At 42.5% G+C, this 22,108-nt stretch overlaps 1 protein-coding gene and 1 long non-coding RNA gene across 4 annotated transcripts; one reads left to right on the top strand and one right to left on the bottom strand.

The window, feature by feature from the left end:
• Positions 1–476: 476 nt before the first annotated feature.
• LOC109205034 (uncharacterized) lies at positions 477–7,827 on the top strand. Its single transcript, XR_003213671.1, has 3 exons — positions 477–607; positions 2,903–2,964; positions 5,453–7,827. It is a non-coding gene; the product is annotated as an uncharacterized LOC109205034 (long non-coding RNA).
• On the bottom strand, positions 7,387–21,856 carry relb (v-rel avian reticuloendotheliosis viral oncogene homolog B). Of its 3 annotated transcripts, none has more exons than XM_003454831.5 (11): positions 21,048–21,856; positions 20,880–20,954; positions 19,951–20,132; positions 16,382–16,657; positions 15,448–15,614; positions 15,258–15,349; positions 15,006–15,137; positions 14,767–14,871; positions 13,269–13,484; positions 11,821–11,892; positions 7,387–9,972 (listed from the first exon to the last, which is right to left on the bottom strand). In XM_003454831.5, exons 1-11 carry the CDS (start codon positions 21,079–21,081, stop codon positions 9,548–9,550), a joined length of 1,776 nt encoding a protein of 591 aa, XP_003454879.2. In that variant the 5' UTR covers positions 21,082–21,856; the 3' UTR covers positions 7,387–9,547. The 3 variants fall into 3 exon arrangements, with proteins under 3 accessions (XP_003454879.2, XP_005459387.1, XP_013132787.1); XM_005459330.4 differs by having other exon boundaries at positions 20,880–20,951; positions 21,048–21,855; XM_013277333.3 differs by lacking the exons at positions 19,951–20,132; positions 20,880–20,954; positions 21,048–21,856 and adding an exon at positions 18,351–18,629.
• Between the last annotated feature and the right edge of the window lie 252 nt (positions 21,857–22,108).

Here is a 22,108-nt window from a genome sequence, read left to right as displayed (position 1 = left end):
TATGCAGTAGAGGGTTATAAGGACATGAGCTGGGTAGATGAAAATGGTCCTTTTGGTGTGCTGCAAACACCTTAAGAATCATTATATGTTATATAACCACTTATCAGCAGCTCGGTGTTCCTAAGAAAGCAAACAAAGGCGTTCAAAAGTACACAGACGTGACAAAAAGGAACGCAACTCATAACAAACATAAAGCACAAAGAGCAGAGGAGGTGCTCAGGTCTGAAAACATGAAAGACGTGCGTCTTTGCAAACAAACATGATAAGTGTCACTTAATTTCTAAGAGACCACTGAGCAAGAGACAACAGCTACCTTTCAAGTTTGACTTGCTTACTACTGCTTCCATGAAGTGTGGTAAGTATTCTTTTTAAATATTTCTATACACGTACCTATATCTATACGTCTATTTTTTTCTTAAAATTCAGTTTATTAGACTTAACCTGCAGCAGAAATGTCCATTGGAAGTCATGTGACCATGCTAACTGCTGATGAGAAATTTTGCTGATGAGTTTAATGTGAAAAGGAGCTGAGACTGACGAGGAAAACAGGAGAAACTCCTCAAATCTCTGCAGCATGATGTGGTGAAACAGAGATCTAACTGCAAACGTATTTCAGGAATCATTCCTTTTTCTTTCCATCTTTTTTTCTTGTATAAACTTGCTTGGCTGCCTCTTCTTGACAACATCGCTTTGGTTCACTGAGGTTTGCATGCATTCATTTTTGCACGGCTCTACTAAGATCCAATCACAGAATTTAAATCAGGCAGAGATCTGAACTCTGGGACACCAAAGCACCGTGTTTCTTTTCTTTTACTGTTGTAGATTTGGTGGGATTTTTGTGTTTCCTGACCCAATTTCAGCCAGGATTTAGATGTCAGACAGGTGGTCTCACATTGGATGCTATAATACTTTGCACAGCAGTTGCATCAGTCTAGTGACTACAAGTTGTCCAGATCCTGTGGCTGTAAAACAAGTTCAAATCCTCAGCCCTCTAACACAGTGCTGAGAGTCTGTGTTTGGTTCTCTCCAAATGTGGGGCTGTGCATTAAAGCCTTACATTTCAACTATAGTCTTGTCTTACCAAAGGTCGTTTTTTCATATGTGTTGTGATTTGTTCTGATGCAACTTTTGGAAACCCAAGTGTTGCCATATTCTTTGTAGAAATGAGGTTTTCTCCATGGAAAGTCTTTTTTGTGCCAACTGAGGCCTGTAGAGTCCAAGATGTAGCTCTTGGCTTTTTTATTTCAGTCTGATCTTGGAGTGAATTTCCTGGCACGTTCAATCCTGGCTCTGTGTTGACACGAGCCAGCAGAGCAGCACACTGCTTTTATATCACTACTGATGATCAATGAGAAGTAATTTTAAATATCAGCTCCGTCCACTACTTAACCCCCTGAATTCATACAGAAGCAGTCAGGGTGCTCTGCGTGGAGTCCTGTGAGACGTTTCTTTTTAACATGACTGTATTTCATTCAATGAAAGTGTTTTGTACTTCCTCTGAAGCCTCTACAATAACAACTAATTCGAATGACAGACGAACACTTTTCTCAAAATGTAGACATGTTCCACTAGATGGCGCCAAAGATATTCCAATTACTTGACGTTAGATTACACGAAGGCTCGTTTGACATATGGAGCCAATTGTTTCTTTATTAAAATCCCTTTACAGTTAATTTAATCATTTCCATCCTTTAAAAAAATGTTTTTACGTCTCCCCCCAAAAAGCTCCTAAACATGTCAAATCTTGACAGTCTGTAAAAAAAAAAGATGATGTTTATTTCTCGCGGTTTTCTTCTTGAAGACTTTGACAAGTGCTACTATCAAAACAAGTGATGCAACAAACCGCACGTCTGTCTGTCAAAGCATCAGGGAGGGAGCAAAGGTCCTTATATGGCGCTCGAGGTGACCAGTGGAAAAAAACATGTCAGAGTTTTGAAAACATTAGCAGCCGTTTCTCGCCTGGTTTCGCTTTCAGTAGCTTTGTGTAGCTTTGTGGTTGAAATGTGCTGTTGTGGGAAAGGTGGCGAGTCCCTACTAGTGTGGGGACTCCCGTGGGTGTTGTAACCAGGCAACGGAGACTATGCCTGCCAGCTGTAAACAGAAAGGTTCGGTGCTTATATAGATGCAGCATCTGCCTGGAATTACCCCCTGATGCATATTCAGGAGAGGCAAAATAAGAAAACAAGGGCTGAAAGTGAGGCACAAAGTGCCATATTCGGTGTTTTTTCCTTTTTTGGTAGGCTGTCACACAGGAGCATCTGTCACATTCAGCTTCACTCACTTTAAGCTAAACCAGACATTGAAGTTATGGATGTTTGACCATAAAACTCCCCATCACCATTTGGATCTGGGTCAATTAAACTGGTGTAACCAGTATTTCCTCCACATACACGTGCAGCATGGTGCATCATCTGTGATTAAACCTTACGTCCTCACCATAACTGCATGATATATTATGGTCTCCCAAGTCCTGGCAATTACTGGAAAAAATAATGGTCATAATAATTGGGGTCAAGAGTTGGGGTCATCAACTTTGACCTGATTTGCTAGCTGTAGTGCAGTGACCTGATTATTCACTGTATTTGTATTTTATTCCAAATGCAGATGCTTTTTGTGAAAGGGAAAGTTGACGGTTGTTTTTAAGGAAGTAATTTAGCTCTGTTTTTGTTGACTAAGTGCTTTCATTTCCTAAGATTTTCTGGTTTGGTGATCTTAACCTTAGAGGGTGGAACAACCCGGATAAAATTAGCCAGATGTGCTATAAGCTGCTACATGGTATTTTACTCCAAATTTAACCATTAGAAAAACAGTGTTGTATTTAATAAGAGTTGAAGCTGCTGATTGATGTCATAGTTTGGTCATTTTCTCATAGATGTCTTTACAGTGTGACTTCTTTCTACAGTCGAGGGGTCAACCCCTGCTGCCCATAAGGTTTCCACACAGGAAGTGATGTGCCTGACTACAGTAAGTCCATCATATTCAGCGATTTCAAATCATTATTGGCAAAATAACTCTTTAAACTTCAAGACCAGCGATTGAAGCTGATTGACATGGTGCTAAAAACATTACAGCAGGGGTGTCTAACTTAAGGCCCCCACTTTCGGGGTACCTGTGCTGCCTGGGGGTGGTGTCGGGATGTGATGTGACTTGTGTTGGACCTCTGACGGAGACTTTCTTGCATGTTTCTCACATAACAAGCAGGTGTTCACAGCTTCTTTGTCTTCGCTATTACTTGGGTTTCTGGGCTATTGTGGGTTCTCATCAGCACCGTGTTACGATGTTTGGTCTCTGGTGATTTGGGTGACTTTTATGGGAGTGAAGGTGTCCTCACAACATAATTTACCATGCTGCCTGGTTCTGGCTGTTCATTCTTTTAGTGACTTTCAGCATCTATATGAAATCAGGCTCCTCTCAGAGTCACAGTCTGTCATTTTAGTCACTCAGCATATTTTAAATGCTCTTCTGTGAGGGGGAGGGTTTCATCTTGTCAGCAGAGATTTCTTAAATTCTGAGTGGGCTGGCACCTGTGTATTTGTCTGATCTCACTCATGATTACACTCCTATCTGCTGATCAGATCAGATCCTCTTCCAAAAGCTAGACTTATACAGATATAATAGAGGTGACCGAGCTTTTTAAGTTGTCACCCGAGTCTCTGAATGTCTCACCATTTCATATTAGAACTGTTTCTACATTTAATTGTAGAAACAATTCACACTGCAGGTCTTAATGCTCAATTCCGATTTTTTGATCAAATCCGATTTTTTTGTCTGCTTGTTCACACTACAAATAAAATGCGACATCAAACGCGCTCTAGTGTGAACCCTCAAAGCGGCCTGCATGCGCAAAAGAAGACGTCACACATAACACGCTCTGTTTAGACCCAGACCAAACAGTATTTGTTTGACTGATGACCCTTAATATAAAGACTTGTTTCGGACTTTACGTTTCCCAATTTTGCTTTAAGTTATAAAGTTATTTTGTTATTTACATATGGCCTAATAATTTTCCTTATTGCTGTTTTAGAGAGGAGCGGTGCTTCAAAGGATAGTTGCAGATTTCTGTCAGAACCTGCAGATTATACAGTACAAATAAAATGTTCACGTTTCTCCAACGTTGTCTTCCCAACAGTTTCACTGGATGGCCAGGAAGCGTTCACGATGTCTTCTCGGGTGCTGATAATCGACGTCTGTCTTGTGTCATTGACGTAAAAGACAGATTTAATGCGACATGACCATTCAAACAGCAGTCGCTTTCTAAAACATCGGATATGTATCGGATTCAGTACCACATACGAAAGTGACCCAGGTCGGATTTGAAAATATCGGATTTGTGCCGTTCACACTGTCATACCATGATCGGATACGGGTCGCAAAAGTCGGATTTGATGCGCTTTCGCCTGCAGTGTGAACGTAGCCTAATTTATAATCTCTGGCCTTTAAGTTGAGCTAAACCTTGACATCAGGTAATTGGTTTTGTTTTTTGTCATTTTATTATTGGCCGCCTGTGAAACACTATGGCCAACCCCTGTCATTTGAAATGTGCTACACAACTAAACTTAACCTTGATCTAAAAATGAGTTCTCCCCCGGACTCCCGACATCAAACACTTGCTAACAGGTGATTGTCTGATTGTTGGATTTTCTCCCTAATATTGTGAAAAGCACACTGAGAAACTCATTGCTGTGATTTGGATTTATATAAATAAAACTGAACGGATTTTTCACTTACAGGAATGCATTGCATCAGTTCCTCATTTACTAATATGTGCCATTTATGAGTAAGTGCCTCGTAATCAGTTGTGTACATCTAATTGCTGTGGTAACTACAGGAGGAAAGAAAAATCGATTTGATGGAAAGGCAGCATAACATCATCTAAGAGATTTCACTGAAAGTTTAACCTTGAAGCTCTTCAGCCTCCTCTTTTTCGTCTTTCCACAACATATGACTCATTCTCTCGGCTCAGCACTCGCCAGATACTCCACAGACCTACTGAGATATCTGCATGTGAAGATTAAGATCAGCACTTTTTTTTTTCTTACTGGTGGCTTAAAAAGGGGCCATTCACTAGAAGAACCTCTGATGATAAGGACATGTTTTGTTTTTGTTTGGTGTTTTAGGAGTAAGCGATAAGGTGCTAGGCGTTAAGTGGTTTCTTCTTCTCAGATTTGAGATTATAGTTTTCGGCTGTGTGAGTTCAGATATTAAAACAAACAATTAGACAAAATCATCCAAAGATGAGCTGATTAAAATTGAATCCATCCTCCAGAGGAAGCTGCCTGATCAATCCTGGGTTTCAGCAAAAAAGCTTTTCCTTCATACAAGATGAGAATCTTAAAAAGCCCTTATTGTCTAAGGCAAACAGATCCAGTGGACAAGTCCAGACAGGTCTTAGCAGCTGGTTATACAGCACCCTTTCACAGGAAATAAAGTGTCTCTCTCTCTGTTTACATAGGATCAAAGGTCTTGGAGATGAGCTCAGTGTGGAGTTTCCCAGAGGCTGTAACTGGAGTATGCTCCAGGGTGATGGATGGGGCCAACAAACGGTAACTCCTGCTTTAACTAACCTGAAGAAAACGGATGCCCACAGTCGAAAACGGATATTAAAGCACAGCTACAACGATCTCTTTACCACTCAGCAAACACAAGTGTATAAAAATGTGTTAATAACTTGTGTCATGATCATTTAAAAAGCAACAATGGGAACCACTTTATAAAGGGATGAAAATTAAATATTCGTATTAAATGTTACTGCTGGAAAAAGCCTTCTAGGCTTGATTTAAGTAAATGTTAGTAATTAATAAAAAAGGACACCCGCTCTCAGTTCTATTGGGACATTAATAAAAATCTCTGGTGCTTAATAAGATTAGGCAAATACAACCTCAGATGAACGAGTTACACTGCACCATTACTTGTTTGACAAAATGCAGAGGCAGTGTGAGAAGAACTGAGTACACCCCATGATTCAAAGCCTGGAGATCCACTTTTACTAGCAATAACTTTAAATGAATGAATGATTTTGGACCACTGCTTGTTACTGCTGGGCACAGCATTTCAGTCAGGTTGGGGTCTGGACTCTTCCTGGGCAACTCCATTCTTTTTTTTTAGTCAGAACTTTAACGTTTAACATACTAACAGAGAGTCTGAGGTGTAACCCTTGTGATTTTTTTGCAGTTTTTCTGCACAGTCTGACTTCGGGGGGGAGGGGGGACTTGTTGGAGAAGCTTGGAAACCGAATGATGGAGTTCAGATTATTTAGAAATGGCCTTACAACCATCCCCAAACTGATGGGAAGCAACAGTTGCTTCTCTAAGATCACTGCTGATGTCTATCCTCCTCTCAGTGGTGTATTAACACACACCTGAATGCTCCAGACCAGCAAACTGACATAGAGGTTCATAGAGCTCCTCACAATTAATCGAGTTTATTTTATTAGCAGCGCTTGGCTGATCCTTTCCTTTTAATCCCTATGGAAGCAGTAAGGGTGTACTTAGTTTTTCCTCGCGCTGCTTTGGCATCTTAGCTTTTGTTAAGTAATGAACCTGTGTAATATTTAATGCTGTGTCAATCATTTTTCGGTGTATTACCTGTGTTTTATGACATGGTAAGGTCAAGATTATTGTTATTATGTCCCAAAATCTAAAACCTTAGTTCTCTGTTATTTCCAGCTCCACATTTTTATTCTTGGACTCTACCCGAGTTTGTTTGCATGACAGCTCAAAATCAGTGATTCCTTATTTATCGTATACTGGATCTTTGTGAAGCCCCTCGGCCTCTGTGACCATGTTAAGTATATCTCCGCTCACTGTCATCACGCAGCAGTAGTATCTGTATTATTAATAAAATGAGTAAGGTTAACATCCCTGTGTGTCTCAATCGCCAAGTTTCCCCAAAAGGAGCGGAGTTACAAAAGACTGGGTGTTTCACCAGAGTCCACAAAAACCAAAGAGAAAAGCAGAAATAGGGCACGTTCCCAGACTGGATTACTGTAAGAAGTGATAGTCATGTTTTAGGCAGAAAAGGAAAAGAAAAACAAGAGCTATTGTTTCTTGTGAGAGGCTATGACTAAAGTGACCTCAAGGTGTCTCACAGCCATAAACAATAGGGTGATTTATGTCCTCTGGGTTTCTGTCTAATGGGTTGGACAAACAAGTACTTCAAGGTTCTCTTGAGGCATTGAAGATATTTAAAACTGCGATATGACAAGCCAAAAAGCATCTTGGAGATGTCGAAGCTGCCAAGAATCATTGTTTTTATAAGTGAGAGAGCAGCTCAGGAATGTGTGTGGGCGGCAGCTGAATCGCAGCGCCTACATCCCCTTTAACACACTCTAATCTTTTATTTCTGCCTCTCACTCTGCCTCAACAGGAAGTAATGACACAACAAAAGTTACACACAGACATTTTATTTTTTTCCGACTACTGCACTACACTGAGTGGGCAGACATGTGATAAGGTGCGATTTGAAATTCAAATGCTTAGCACGAGAGCGAAACTGACAAACAAAAGGAACTGACACAAAGAAAGCCAGGACTAGGAAAAGGGCTGTTTTCTATTACATTTATGTTGATTAAATATTAAACAAGCCAGCGGCTGTGACGGCCAACAGAGAGCAATAACAGACAGAGACAAAGAAGAATTGATCTCCAACCACTGTACTTGAGACTTTTGGTGATAAAAAAAAACCCTTTTATGCTGCCGGCAGCTTCAGCTAAGCAAACAAAACAAATCTTGCACAAACATTTAAAACGTGGCATTTTAGTCTCACCTCGCAACTAAAAAAGACTGCAATTATGGAAGTTTACAGCTTTTGTGGAGAAGTTTGAGTTCTCCTTTTAAACTCCACACTGACTGTAAGCCTTAAATTAATGCTTGCAGCATTTATGGAAAATAAGGAATGCTAACTTGCTCCCGAAGACTTGACCAGCAAGGCTTCAGGAGCAAAGGATAAAAGGTTACGAGGTTAAATGCAGGGCAACGTCGCAGAGGTGTGAAACCAAAACAGTCTACAAGCCCAAAGTGCAAAGCAGCAGCAGCAGGAAAGAAGGCCCTCTGCTCCATATTGGTTTTGCACTCTAGCAGAGCAAGTGCAGCAGATAACTCAGTACATGAAGATTGTTCACAAGTGGATACAAGCACCAAAAATGCGACGTATATTCTTCTATGATTCAAGATACTCGAAGTGTTTGTTATTTTTATATTCACTAGTTTACATTTGACAGCATTTCAAGTTGATAATGACAGACGACACAAGCATCAATTGAGGCTGCGTTTTGGGGAAGGCCCTCATAGGGGACTGGCGGTGGGAGGTTCCTGTGTGCTAATGAAAAGTGAACGAACTGAAAAAGCTGAACAAACAGCTTGCTGATCAGGCCTAATATTATAACCACCTGCCTAATGCTGTGTTGGTTCCCCTTTTGCTGCCAAAATAGCCCTGACCCATTGAGGCGCAGACCCCACTCGACCCCTGGTAAGTTCGGAGGTGGGGTCTCCTTGTTTGTCCAGCAGGTCCCACAGATGCTCGATTAGACTGAGGTCTGGGAAATCTGGAGGCCAAGTCAATGGCTCAAAATGTTCCTGAACTTTTTTTTACTTGTGGCAAGGTGTTTATCCTGCTGAAAGAGGCCACAGCCTCACCATTGGTATCTGTGTGTGTGTATGCATGTGTGTGTGTGTGTAGCTTACAAAACTGCTTTGAGTGCCAGCTCAGACAGAAAACACTCAGATGGAAAAACAAAAAAAACAAAACTGATTGTAAGTTCTCACAGAAGATCAGACACCGGTGTGAAACTTAGCTTAAGGGTTCAGTACTGACTAACTTGGTGTATTTAGGTTGGTTACATGAGTAAGCCAATAAAACAAACAGCTTAGCAGCGCAGTGGTGCATGGGTCTCCTTGGTTAGGTTTAAACTCTCCAGAGTCATGCGTGTCAGGTTAACCGGCGATTCTAAAGTGGTGTGACGGTAAATGGTGTGCCCCACCTCACACCCATTGTCTGGAATGAACTGGATAAGTGTGCCAGCATGAGAGTGCTGAGCCGAGGATAAAGGAGCTTTGAACCAGTGCCAAAGGGGTAAAAGTGGAATCTCTCGGCCTGCAGAGCTATGCGCAGCCTTAACTGTCATCAGACCGTCGGAGCAGCATGTAACATGTGTCAATGCAATTATTTTGCTTAAGTCGGAGTTATACCTTTGACTCAAAGTCAAATCCATTAAAAATCAAGAGAAAACCTCTGAAATGTATTAAATGGATGATATTCAGTGATGAAAGTTCAAGTGGCTGATGGGATTTTTTTTGACTCCAGAGAGACAATCATATGTATTTTGGTACTTGTATCCACTTTTGAAGGATGGTTTCAGTTTTCTGCTGCGCTAATCAGTACCAGTCTCATATGAAATACAAAGCAGGCGATAGCTTGTTTAGCTTAGCACAAGTTCTAGAAACAAGGGGAAACTAGCTTAATGTGCACACATGACAGTGACAAAACTGTCAGCAAGGAAATGTTAAAAGATGACGAAACAGAAACAGCTGTAAACGGTGCTACACGATCCTCATAGTTCCTCTTCCGTTTTCACCTGAACCGTGCCATCCTGCGGCTCCAACTGCGGGTTCTGGCTCTCGCTGACGAGCATGTTGAATTGCAAGTCACTGTAATGGGAAAAGTCCTGGGGGAAGCCAGAGTTCTGGTTGAAGTTCATATCCACGTTAGCAAAGGTGGAGGCAGTGATGTCCAAGTTGCCAGGCACGAGCGAGGTGAAGTTCGGGTTATTGAAGACCTCCCAAAATTCAGGCATGTCTACCAACTGGTTGTAAATGGCCGCCTCTTCGGTGTTTGAATCGATTGGATTGCAGTAACGCGGTTCCGCCGCAGCGGGGATGCCGGGCAGGACAGGGTGCGCCCGCTCTTGTGGCGACATCATGTTTTGGGCCTCTGGGAGGAACTGGATGACCTGATCTGACGCAGGTGCGCTCTTGGCTGAAACAGATTACGTTACAGAGAAAACAAAGCTGTTAGAAACATGATGAATGGTCAGTTATTAGACGGAGGACTTTGTACCTGGATTGTGACATGTGATTCTCGACCTTTTTTAAAAAGCACACACACACAGCTGCCAGTCTTGAAAAAGGTCTTGAGATTATGGGAAACCTTTGAGGAGAAGTGCTGAGCCAGCTGTCTGATCATTTTGAAAGGTGTTTGTCTCATTGTTAATCTGTAGTACTTTATGCCACAAGGACTGTTTTGCCTTGTTTATATCAGTCAGACCAGGCTATGAAATGGAAATAACTGCATGAAAAACCTCCAAAACAAGCACACAGCTGAGTCGACATCAACAAAAACTAACCTTTACGAAGGCAGAACCTGCTGCTCTTTAGTTTTAACCTTTTGTACAGTTTACCCTGTTGCTTTTAACCCCTTTGTGCTTTTATTACACATCATCTTTATCTTGTTTGGTGTGTCTATATATATGTATAACACATAAAACTCTGATAAGCCAGTCATATAAATGACATGTCACATAAGGAGTATTTGTGGCTGATCACTTCCTCTTTTTCATTTCTGTGTATTCCAGTGGTCCATTTTGGCATTTTTGGCAAATGTCATGTTATCATGTGATCTGCTCTTCATCATGCAGTGATGAGTAGACAGAAAATGATGAAGTGTGATTTTTTGAAGGGCACTGTGATTCGTCCCAATTACTGAAGCTGTCACGTTTCTAATAGTGCATCTTCAAAGCAGACGTGTTGACTCTTAGTAGGTGTGGTTAATGGCACAAACACCAACTCAACTGTTCCACTGAGGTTTCTGTGTAATTCACCCAAGTGAGCGTGACCAAGATGCCCTTTTTTCACAGGAAAATAAATGAATGGCTCACTTCCACCTTGTTTCCACCAGTGCAGTGCTGGTGTGGAGCTGGTATGGGGGGCTTTCTGAGGAAAAAAGCTTTGAGACCCAAACGCTACTAGCAGGTGTTGGAGTAATTTCCATGCAAAAAAAAAAAAAAAATGCATCTGCTAGTCATGGGTGAAATTCCTGCCGACTTAATTTAGTTTCAGTTTTGGTGTCAGCAATTCTGTGGCACCATCTTGGGCCACAATACCACCAGTCCTTTTTCAGGGGAAATATGTGGAACAGGTTCTAGATTATGGACTGATACTGCATCAGTGGAAAAGGGGCTTTGCGGTTCTTGAAGTCAGGCAGATAGACTACAGTTTAAACCTGGATTTTGGGAAGACTGGCTATCATTTAACAAGCAGTTTAAACATGATCATTAATAGCTTTAATCTGTGCTGAGTGTCAAGTTAAAACATAAATAATTACATTCATTTAAAGGTACTTTATGCCTTTTGCATGATGAAATCCAAAGAGTTTAGATTTAAAATGTTGGTTTGCTGTGCTTTTCCTGTTGTTATAAGTCTGATTCAGTAAAAGGACTAGATGTTACAATCCCTGACAATGCATTGCTTTAAATGGAGAAAATCTTGGGGGATGGCTGTTATGAGGAAAAGCAGCCCAGAAACTGCTTTTCCAGAAACACACATCATTGTGTGCCTCAATTTTCGTTCTTTTACCCAAGCTAATCTGCCATTTTTCCCTGCTTAGGTTTAGGGATTAGAGATCTGATCTAAATTATTATATTAAAATTTGGGACACATCGTCAGTAGTTAAAATGTTGGTTTGCTGCGCTTTTCCTGTTGTTATAAGTCACAATATTTTGAGTGAAAATATGTAAACACGGAGCCAGAGAGGTGGCACGCCCCAGTCAAACAGTTCACATGCTGAATTGTAAAAGCACAAAGATCAAACTGACAGTCTGAACCTCACCTGTCACACAGGGCTTCTCCGTGAGGTTCACCTCGGACTTTAACCTTGTCTTACGCTTCACCTCGTACGGGTCTGAAATGAGAAATGAAACGTTGTCACTGTTTAGCAATAATCTGCTGCATCTGTTTTTTAATTTGTGAGCACTATGACTGTCAAAGAGGAGAGAGGGCTGGCTGACATGATGGAGAGAAAGAAGGTGGCTGTATTGAGCGTGCAGGAGACCACGTGGAAAGCCCAGGAGCGCTGGAGGTGGATTCAAAATGTTCTATTGTGGTGTAGATAGTGCTGTGGATGTGCAGAGAGTGTCAGACAGGATCATGGGTGTGAAGGTGGAAATCAGAGGGGTGGTTTTCAGTGTTATCTGTGCGTACGCCCCACAGGTTGGATGTCATTTAGAAGAGAGAGGGGAATTCTGGAGCAAGTTGGCTCAAATGGCAGAGAGTGTCCCCAAGGGGGGAGAGAGACGGACAGAATTCACTGGACATGTAGATGAAGGGAAGAGAAGTGACGAGGAGGTGTTGAGTAGGAATGGTATCAAGGAATGCAGAAGGAAAGATGGTGCTGGCCGTGGTGAGCACTTTAAGAAGAGGGAAGATCATAGCTGACGTATATGTGTGGAGGAAGGTGCACCCAGGATGGCTGCATCTGCAAGGCTGCAAGGTGGGAAAATGTAGCACATCAGCATGAGATGATAGTCTCAAGGATGATTTTGGAGATCAAGTAAAGAAACTAGGTCAACGCAGAGTCGACGAATAAATGGTGGAAGTTGAAGGAGGAATAGTGTAGCACAGAGTTCAGGAAGGAGTTGAGAGAGGCTGTGTCTGAGGCTGTGTCTGTTACAGAAGAGTTACCAGATTACTGGGAAAGTACAACTAAAGTGTTGAAGGAAACTTCCAAGAGGGTGTTTGGTGTATCCTGTGGACAGAGGAAAGAGGGCAAGGAGACCTAGTGGTGGAATGAGGACGTACGGAAAAGTATTCAAAGAGACTTACAGTGAGTTGTATGTGAGGCTGGACAATAACGAAGAAGATAAGGGCTTGTATTGATTGGTTAAAGTGATCTAGCTGGAAAGGATGTGCAGCAGGATGGAAACATACTAACGAGTAAGGAGAGTATGAAGAGAAGGTGGAAGGAGTACTTTGAGAGATAAAAAGACAGAGGACGACAGATAGAGGACGGTTAGTGAATCAGAAAGTGCAGGGAGGAGGAAGTGAGGACAGCTATGAAGAGGATGAAGAACAGAAAGGTGGCTGGTCCTGATGACATAAGTGTGGAGATGTCTAGGAGAGAGGACAGTGGACTTTATGACCAGAAGAAGGAGGGAGACAGGAGGAAAAGTGAATCTACAGGGAGTAGAGTTAGTGGAGGCTCATGAATGTAGTGAAGGAGGGCATGCAGAAGGTTGGTGTGGCAGAAGAGGATGTTAGGGAAGTCCAGTACTGACTGACCTGGATTGCGAGGCAGGTACTTGAATGTAATGGGCTCGCTCTCCATCTGGTCTGAGATGCGACGCAGGGCCAGGTTGACTTCCACTTCCTCTGTGATGTCTTGGTCCTCGTAGGGCGGAGTCTTAAACACGATGGCGATCTGTCGGTGCACATCTGTCTGGGCAAACTCCCCGTTCGCCTTCCACGACCCTCGCCTGAAGATGATCTCTATGTCGTCTGAGGACCAAACACACAAAGCTCTTTATTATTCAAGAAACAGAACATGTTTGTGTAGGTTCTCATTCATCCAGGTCATGGGAGTATTTAACAAGAAGCTTCTTCAGCTCTGGGAGTCCCAGGTTTTATTACATTAGGGACCCCGTAATGGTCAGCACCTAGGCTCATGTGACCCTTGACTCCAAGGCCACCTTCCCGTTAGCCTTAAAAATCCACTTAAGAGTTGCTAAAGTTTGACAAGAAAATTTTTCAGAAATGATCCAAAATACAAAGAAGATTAAAAATAAAACCTTTGTAGAGGAATCAAAACTTTTAATACTTTTATTCAAAGTAATTAGGTCACAACAGTTTTCTTCTTTAGGGCACGTTACCACCTGGAAACCACCTACAAGTCCTCTTTCATCACATCTACACACCTTCTTCTTCTCTGACAGCATCTTTCTACCTGCACGTCTTCACTGCACATGTCCAAACAAACTCAGCTTCTTCCAGGTCTTTTCATACATTTCATGCAACGTAACTGATCTCTCAGCTGCCTTCTTAACTTTTACTTTCATGTTGGTATCCTTCTGTCACAACCCAGTACCCTTTTCTTCACCTCTTTTTCACACCCCGTTTGTTCTGGATGGTTGACCCCAAGTATTTAAACTCAACCACCTTCACCTCCTCCTCCATCCTCACCTCACCTAAACACATTTTCTACCTTACTCTTTCTCACCTTCACTCTTTTTCGCTACACAGGAAGCCCCCACAGCTCCCTGTGTAGACCGACACATCATATGCAAACATAATATTCCACAGAGTCAGACCTCATCTGACAGTTTGAGAAGCTCTCAAAGGCAATCCTCTGTGTCTTCTCAAATTCACTTTAAACCAGTCTGTCACTCCTACTACACACTATTGTCTCAGTGCACCCATGCATATCATGCACCGCTCTCACACTTCTCTCTAACCCTCCTGACTTCCTCATGCAGCACCGCACCTCCTTTCTGGGCACCCTGTCACATGCTTTCTCTTAGTCAAGAAAAACACAATGTGACTCTTGACCTTCGTCACGCTTCTTTTTACTATTTTAAGTTACAAAACTGTGGGTTTTTTTGTTGTTTTTTTTTTAAATAACACGATCACAAAAATCTCATTTAAAAGTTAACTAAAGCTCCGAAGCCCTACACGTAAACTTAGATTGTAATCAGGCTCTTTGTCGCGTTTCTGAATAGTGGAAACCGGACTTGTTTTATGTAATCTACTCCTGAAACCTAACTTCAAAAAACTTTCCTGTTACCTTTCTGCACTTTGTCACACAACATGTAGACCTCCGTCTTGCCGGTGCAGGGACCTTCATACAGGTTCAAATGGGTGATCTTCAGCTGTGATGTAGTTGTTGCCTCTGGAATTAAAACAAAAAACAAAAAACATGCATGACAAATCGTGAGAATAGGGAAGTACGCTGCCTTATTTTTGGCGCGCTTGGTTGAAACTGTGGTCAAGGCTTTTCAGTGTGTTTGTGTGGTTATGTCTTACTCTTGTCATAAATGGGCTTCGAAACCACCGGGCTGAGATGGTCTTTCCTGCCGTCCTGCCACTCGAGCTCGCACTGAAAGCACAGACGCACTGAATTCATGTCCATGTCTTCAATACCCTTCGAATGCCCGGCTGAGGGGAGAAAAGAGACAAAATAAGTCAGTGAGGACAGAAAAAACTGCCTTTATATATGTGAATGAAGAGCAACTTGAACATTAAGGTGCAGCGTGTTGGCATACGTCTCCCACTCACTCTGAAATGGGTCGATATTTAGGCTTCTTCGCTTCTGAAGTGAAATGTCCAGCTCTTTCCGCCTCACACACTGAATACCGAGGTTAGCGAAGCTGGGTGTAAAAATGAGGGGAACTATTCAAATAAAATGTAAAGACACACCACCAAATTTAAATTCTCAAAATGGGAGGGAACGAAGGCGAATGCTCACCTGTGACGTCGGTTGTTGCGAGGGTTGAATGTGACAAAACAGATCCCTGTACCATTTGGACAGTCTTTACCCACGAGGCAGTGGGGGTGAGGCCGGTGTGGGAGGTCTTTGGTCACCAAGGAAACTGTGACGTTGACCCTCTTTAAGCCGTCGATGGAACCCTGAATCTGAAAGAAAGAAAAGAACAAGATTTATAGAAAAATCCAGAATAAATTCAGAGCTGCGATGCCTATTAATGTGATTTTCTTGATAGAAAACACAGAAAAAGTTGTCTAAAGTTCTTCATTTTTTCCCTGACCGACAGACCAAAGCTGTTGTAATATGCCAGACTAAAGCAGATAACCCTGACATCTGAGAAACTTGGCTTGAAAAAAGTTGAAATAAAAGCCGATTAACCTTCTCTACCTGTTGCTCCAGGCTTTTTTGGGTCTGTTTCCCCCGCAGACATTTATCTGGGGCACCTGTCAGACTTTTAACAATAGTTTCTAGAAGGTCAATACAGATTTCCTGGTGCATTAAAATAAAAACAAAACCAAGTCCTCTCAGTTGCCAGTTTCATCCAAAAATAATGACACATTAACACCATTGTTCAATTCTATTAATATCCATTACGCAACCGGACATTTCCTTGACTAAACTTTATATAACCTGGTAACCAGCAAGTCAAAGTGTGAATGATCGTGGTGTGTAGATGTGTGTGGGAGTGTTTCTTTAGTAAGCAGCTCGGGGATATACCTCCTTGTATCTAACTGCACTTGAGCTGGGATTTGTGGGGACTTTCTAATTGATTCAGACAAACCACATTTTTTTCTGTCTCCACCCATTTCAGACAGGAGGGGTCAAGTGAACAGAGTAAACAGGATCAGCTGTGGTTAAAAGTGCCTAACTGCCTCTGAGATCTTGTAAACTCCCCTTCTGAAATGAAAACTTCTACCTCTATTGTAGGCAGGGTCTTTTCACTGTGGGTGCTGGATGCCCCCAGGATGCTGCCCGCCGAGCGTCCTTCACATTCATAGCGAAACCTCATGCCTCTGTCTTTGGGCTCTTCCACTATCACGAGCTTGGGCTTGTCCAGAACACGCTCCAGAATGTCCGTGTCGCCCCGGTTCTGAGAGGACGGGATGCTGGAGTTCTTCGGGTTCAGCAAACACGAGGACCCTCGCCCAGAGGAAGGATGAGTCGATGCCATATCCATGACAGGGAGGACTGGCTGATGGGGGGGGACAAGAAAAAGCAATTTTAAGCAATTGACTTAAACATATTTACCTTGCACTAGAAACTTCTGGCAGAAAAGGCAGCATAAAAAGATGCAGACAACAACCAACCAAGCCTCACGACTGTCCCTAAAGGCTGGTGATGCACATCAGATGAGTCTTTTATAACCTGATCTAATGAGTAAAGATAATTTCTGTACTAGAAAGGCTTCAAAGCAAATCCACAAAACATCTGAAAGAAGAAACAATACTTTTTTCCCCACTGGTTTATTTTATGTTTTAACCATTTCTTCATCATGTTTGTGATCTCTGTGCTTTTTATTTCTGCTCTGGTCTTACCTCACGCCCCCACAGTGTTTTTTCCTATTTGATCTGTTTTAGCAGGAAAGTTAAAAATCACATGACTCGACTTCATATTTCTCACGAAAACTTAATTTACACTCAGAAGTTTTCTTGCTTTGGATGTCCAAATGCAGTGAGTCAGTTTGCTGACAGCACGAAACGTCTCTCCAGTTGAACTATGTCTTTAGATTTCCGATCATCAACTATTGACCTTTCTCAACACTCTTCCAAGAAGAAAAACTGAACTTCTGCAATAAAATAAAAGTACTGGTAACTGCTACCCGTCAGACTCACAGCAGATGCACCTGTGGTATCAATTACAAAATCCTACGTCATCTTGTCCTTAAGTTATCGCAAACTTAGGTGCCCACGTCATCGGCCTCGGTGAGGTGACGACAATACATGATCAGCCTTTTACGGCTGAGGAGTAAAAACCTGAGCTGACAGTCATAATTCACTCACCAGATTTCCATCTCGATGCGTAAAGGAGATGAAGTCACCAAGTCAAATACACGGACATTTGCAACCAGTCACAACCTTTAAGAATATCCACAGTTTCGAAGCAATGATTCACTCACTTTCAAAGCACAACTTCATAAAATCCTTTTAATAAAATGTTTCCCTTCCAAACTTCTAGGTTATCTAATTTAAAAACAAGTGTGATGTTTCAGTATTTCACTATTTAAAAAAATATAATGAGAGAATATGTTAAACTAAGTCACTCTATATAAAGCAGCTGAAAGTAGCTCCACCTTGACAAGCTAAAATACTACAATGGTACTTTTTACACACCAGTGTGTCTGTATTAACAGTCTAATGATGTTACACAGTTTTGCGGTTTTACTGCTGAAAGAGCTTTTTCCCCCCTCGATATCTTCGTAGTTTTAATGAAGAAAAACAACCTCATGTCTCCTGAGCAGTGATGACACTACAGATGAAGCATGCAGTGAAAGAACTGACTCATGGCGTGTGTTTCTTTTTGTTTTCTGTCCATACATGTGCTTTCTATCAGTGAGCAGAGTTAACCTCGTGCTCTGCGACGCCTCCTCTTGCATATGATGTCTTATTTTTTCCGTTACACCGCAGACCACCGAGCTTTTTCCGCTCCCACTCAAGACTTCACATCTCTTTTTTGTCTTTGCTGCTTTTAGTTTCTCTCTCTTTCTCTGCAGTGCTCTTCCTCCATCCTCGCTCATTTGTTTCTGCCCATCGAGGCGCCTGATTGCTTTCTCTTACATCACCGTGAACCCAAAGTTATCACAAATCAAGTTTCACCTGACTCACTGCAGTCTATCTGTTGTAGCTAATCTAAAAAAAAACAGATGATAAGAATGATAATGATCAAACCTGCAGGTAAGAAAAGTAGTAAAGAAGTCGCCTCCTTTGTCAGACGTGTTGCTGTGAATCATTAAACCATCGCTGCAGAGATGTGGGTGATACCTCTGCATGAGATCATGTTTCATAATATCCTGTCGATCCCCAGACGTCTTTGGTCAAAGTGTTTGTATGCACCCCTGCAATCGTGTTAGCCCCCTCCCCAAAAAAAGAAAAGAAAAAAAAAAGGACTGGACCTTTCAACAAAAGCCTGCTACACCGAGCCAGCAAACGGAAATAGGAAGTCAGCTCAGCCTTACACCCTTCAGCCAATCACAGCACTGACACGGGGGTGAAAAATGCAACCTTTCGCCTCCGGTGGGTTTGGCTTGTAAACAGAAAGGATGGCAAATTGAAAGCAGGAGTCAGATTACAGCTCTTCCAAAATGTCCTCCCCACTCCCCAAGCCCACCTCCTCTATAACAACAACAAAAAAAGCACAAAGAGGTGTGCCACACTCTCTCACAAGCTGCAAAACCTCTTCAAACCCAGCAACATAACCTGTGCAGCTCATTCACTAAGAGAAGGCTAAACTTCCAGCACCCTTCATTATTACCCATCTGTGCGGCCACTACAGTGCCTCATCAGATTACAGCCTTTCTGAGCTTCCCGCTGCCTGTAAACCACGTGCTTTCTGGTAGAAGCCGGACCTGCCAAGTTGCCTAACGGCTGCACTGTGCCACACAGCAAAAAAGCCAACCGTCTGCAGGCTGCACATGAATCATGCAGCACTTCATACCACCAACATTCAATCCTCACAACAGCCTCATTATGAGAGCTGCAGCCACCCCCGAGGAGGAACAGACGCTTCCTCTGAACGTGTTTTATATCAACCGCCTTTCAATAATAGCACAAAGACAATATGGGAAATAAAACTACTGTTGCTAATAATAAACCGAGGGAAGAGCACAACAACCTGCCCATCTGTGTGAGTGCTTTGCACAAACAAATGATAAGAAGAAAACCTAAAAAAAAAAACCATTCAGAGGAGCCACAAGCAGATACATTTTTAACAGTTTCTTCTCATAAATAAAATGTTTTAAGTTTTAGCTGAATCCATTAACTGTTTTAATGTTTATGTTGCCCAGCTAAGATAAGAAAAGGCTAAAAATAAGAATACCATCATTATTGTTATCATTGTTTATTAGTCATAACCTTTCTCCAGACAGCCTAGACTCCAGTTTCCTACCTGTTATACAGTCATATCAGCCAAAGTGATTGAATATTTACAAAATAGGTGCATGTACTGACATTTATTTCTCTGGTTTTTATACAAATTAAGTATCAGGTATATTAATTATGACTTGATCTAGTTAAATAGACCCTGTATTGAAGTAATGAGCACAAATTTTGCCAGGATCTGTAAAAAGTATGCCCCTATTCACCCCAGACTGGCAACTTTCACAGCCCACAGCTGATACAAACACCTCTCTGCTTGGCACCCTTGGGTGTTGCCAGCAGTCTTTCTGGGTAACGTACGAAACTGCAAAAAGAGCAGGAAACCAGAAAAATCAACACCCTGCGTGACACCACCTAAAAAAAACAAAAAAAACCCCAAAAGCAAAACACCCACCTTAGACAAGGTGCCTCTTGCAACCAGCACCGGCTTGGATATCTGCGTTGGTTTGTGGATGGGGTTTGGTGGGGTTTGGTTTGTGGGGCAGGGGAGGCCAGTAGGTGGAGGAGGTGGTCCAGGTAGTCCAGATGGGGTGGGTGCTACCTGCTCACTTTCTGCGATATATTCTTGAATCAGGTCTGTGTGAATGAATACAAACTGATGGTGAATCCAAAGTGAAAGTGCAAATGTTGTAAAAATCTGACACTGGTTTAGGGCAGCAGCTACTCTGTTTCTTTATGTTTTTGGATTAGAAAGCAGAAACACTTCCATTAACATCTTCCAAACCTAGTAGTATATTACTGCAATCTATTTTAAGACGTGGCAACGTGTCACAAGACACAGTGTGTCAGAATCTGAGTGGTTACCACCTCACATGAACCGTTTCCTCTGTTTTGTTTTTGTCACTGGTGCATGAATCTGTGGCACGTTGTTTCAGCACTGCACCAATAAAAAAACAGGCCTCCTGCCCTGTAGTCAGCCTCAGTTTAACCAGTGAAAGTGAATCTAGAGCAGTGGTTACCTGCAGGTAAATATACCTGTCTTTGGGGACCAGTGGTTGTGGTCTGTCATGTCTGACACTTTGTCAGAAAGCATGAAGCATTAAACAAAGCTAGCATCTGCAGCACAGTTTTCAATGTTAAATAAGAGAAATCAGCTGTTGTGACTTTTTTCATGTTTAATTTAATGTCCCAAATGTTGAGTTCTCCCTTTCTGACATCGGAAATAAGACAACCTAAGATTAAACAAGCAGGAACTCTGATGATGGTTTACGCCTCCTGCCAGAGGTCATCTCAGGTCACCGTAATTCCTCCCTGCTTCCGGCACATGCACGCAGAGCCAAAACAAAACAAAATAAAACAAAACAAAAAAGACCCACCACTCACCGAAATCTAGAGAGTCGAGGCTCGAACAATTGTCGTCCTGCGGGTCAATCCCGGGAAGGGGTGTTGTCTCCTCTGCTGTGAAAAATCACATGCCTCAGGATGATGTCAGCGCTTTTACGCACAAACACACGCAAAGATTCAACAGGTTTACAAAAGACAACCACCCACCAGAGGTACCGTTGACCATGTCCATGTCTATCATGGCATGCGTCCAGTCTTTAAGACCACCTTTAGGACCTTAAACTCCACCGTCGTGTCCTTGAATCCTTCCTTGAGTCGTCTCCAAACCGGATGACTCTGGGTCTTTTTCCGTCTCGGCCCAAACCTTCGTCCTGAACTCTGAAACAGCTCCTTAAACCACCTGTTAGACTGCACAGCGGCTCACAGCTTCTGTCTGATCCCGGGGAAAGTGTCAAACCGTCTCGAAGCCATGTGTCGAAATATCTTACACGAAGTCATCTCCGCTTTTGTGTTTCGGACAAGCTTCGCGCTGATTGGCTGCTGGACCGCGTGGAAATCCCCCTCTGCGCGTAACGTCACCTCACAGACGGGAAAACCCCCCCCGCGACAGCGCGAACCGAGCTTTTAATCAAACCCTTGCCGCTTTATTGATTTGCATAATGCATCATAATGAGGCCAGAATAGGTCCTTTACCCTTAAAAGCCGATTTCCCCGCTTATTATGTATGTAAACTGATCGCACGTATCGGCGGCTCGTCTTGTTTTCATATCGGCTTCAGTGCATATGCAAATCAGTTTTTAACTATTCAAATGAGCCTCTATCCCAGAGCTCATGCACCTATTTTTAGCACAAAGAAGTCAAAAAGCCAGCTCTTTCTCAGCCACACGCCCTCTGAGGCATTTCTCCTGGTTACATCATGTCTTTATCACGCTTCTCCCGGTTCCTCCAATCAGGGAGAAGTGGGAATTTCATAAGTGCAAAGTAAAAGTTACAATTTCAAAAAGACAAAAACAAAAAACCCCTCCCATTAGAAACGGCGCCTCTTCTCGTCTCAACTTAAAAACTCTTGACAAACTGCTGAAAAATTACGAAGCGCAGCAGCGACACCTGCTGGTCGCCCAGAAGACAGACGATTTAAAGGAAATGGAAATCGAAAGCGGGGCCTTTTAGGGGAAGCAGTGACTCAGCAGGGAGCAGATTAAAAAACAAAAATTAAGCAAGCCAGCTGCAACCTAGCTGCAGGCATGACCGACACGCTTCAGCCTGAG

This window comes from Oreochromis niloticus, linkage group LG14 (genome assembly GCF_001858045.2).
Source record: "Oreochromis niloticus isolate F11D_XX linkage group LG14, O_niloticus_UMD_NMBU, whole genome shotgun sequence".
NCBI classification, from domain to species: domain Eukaryota; kingdom Metazoa; phylum Chordata; class Actinopteri; order Cichliformes; family Cichlidae; genus Oreochromis; species Oreochromis niloticus.
This window is presented reverse-complemented; position numbering and strand designations above follow the sequence as displayed.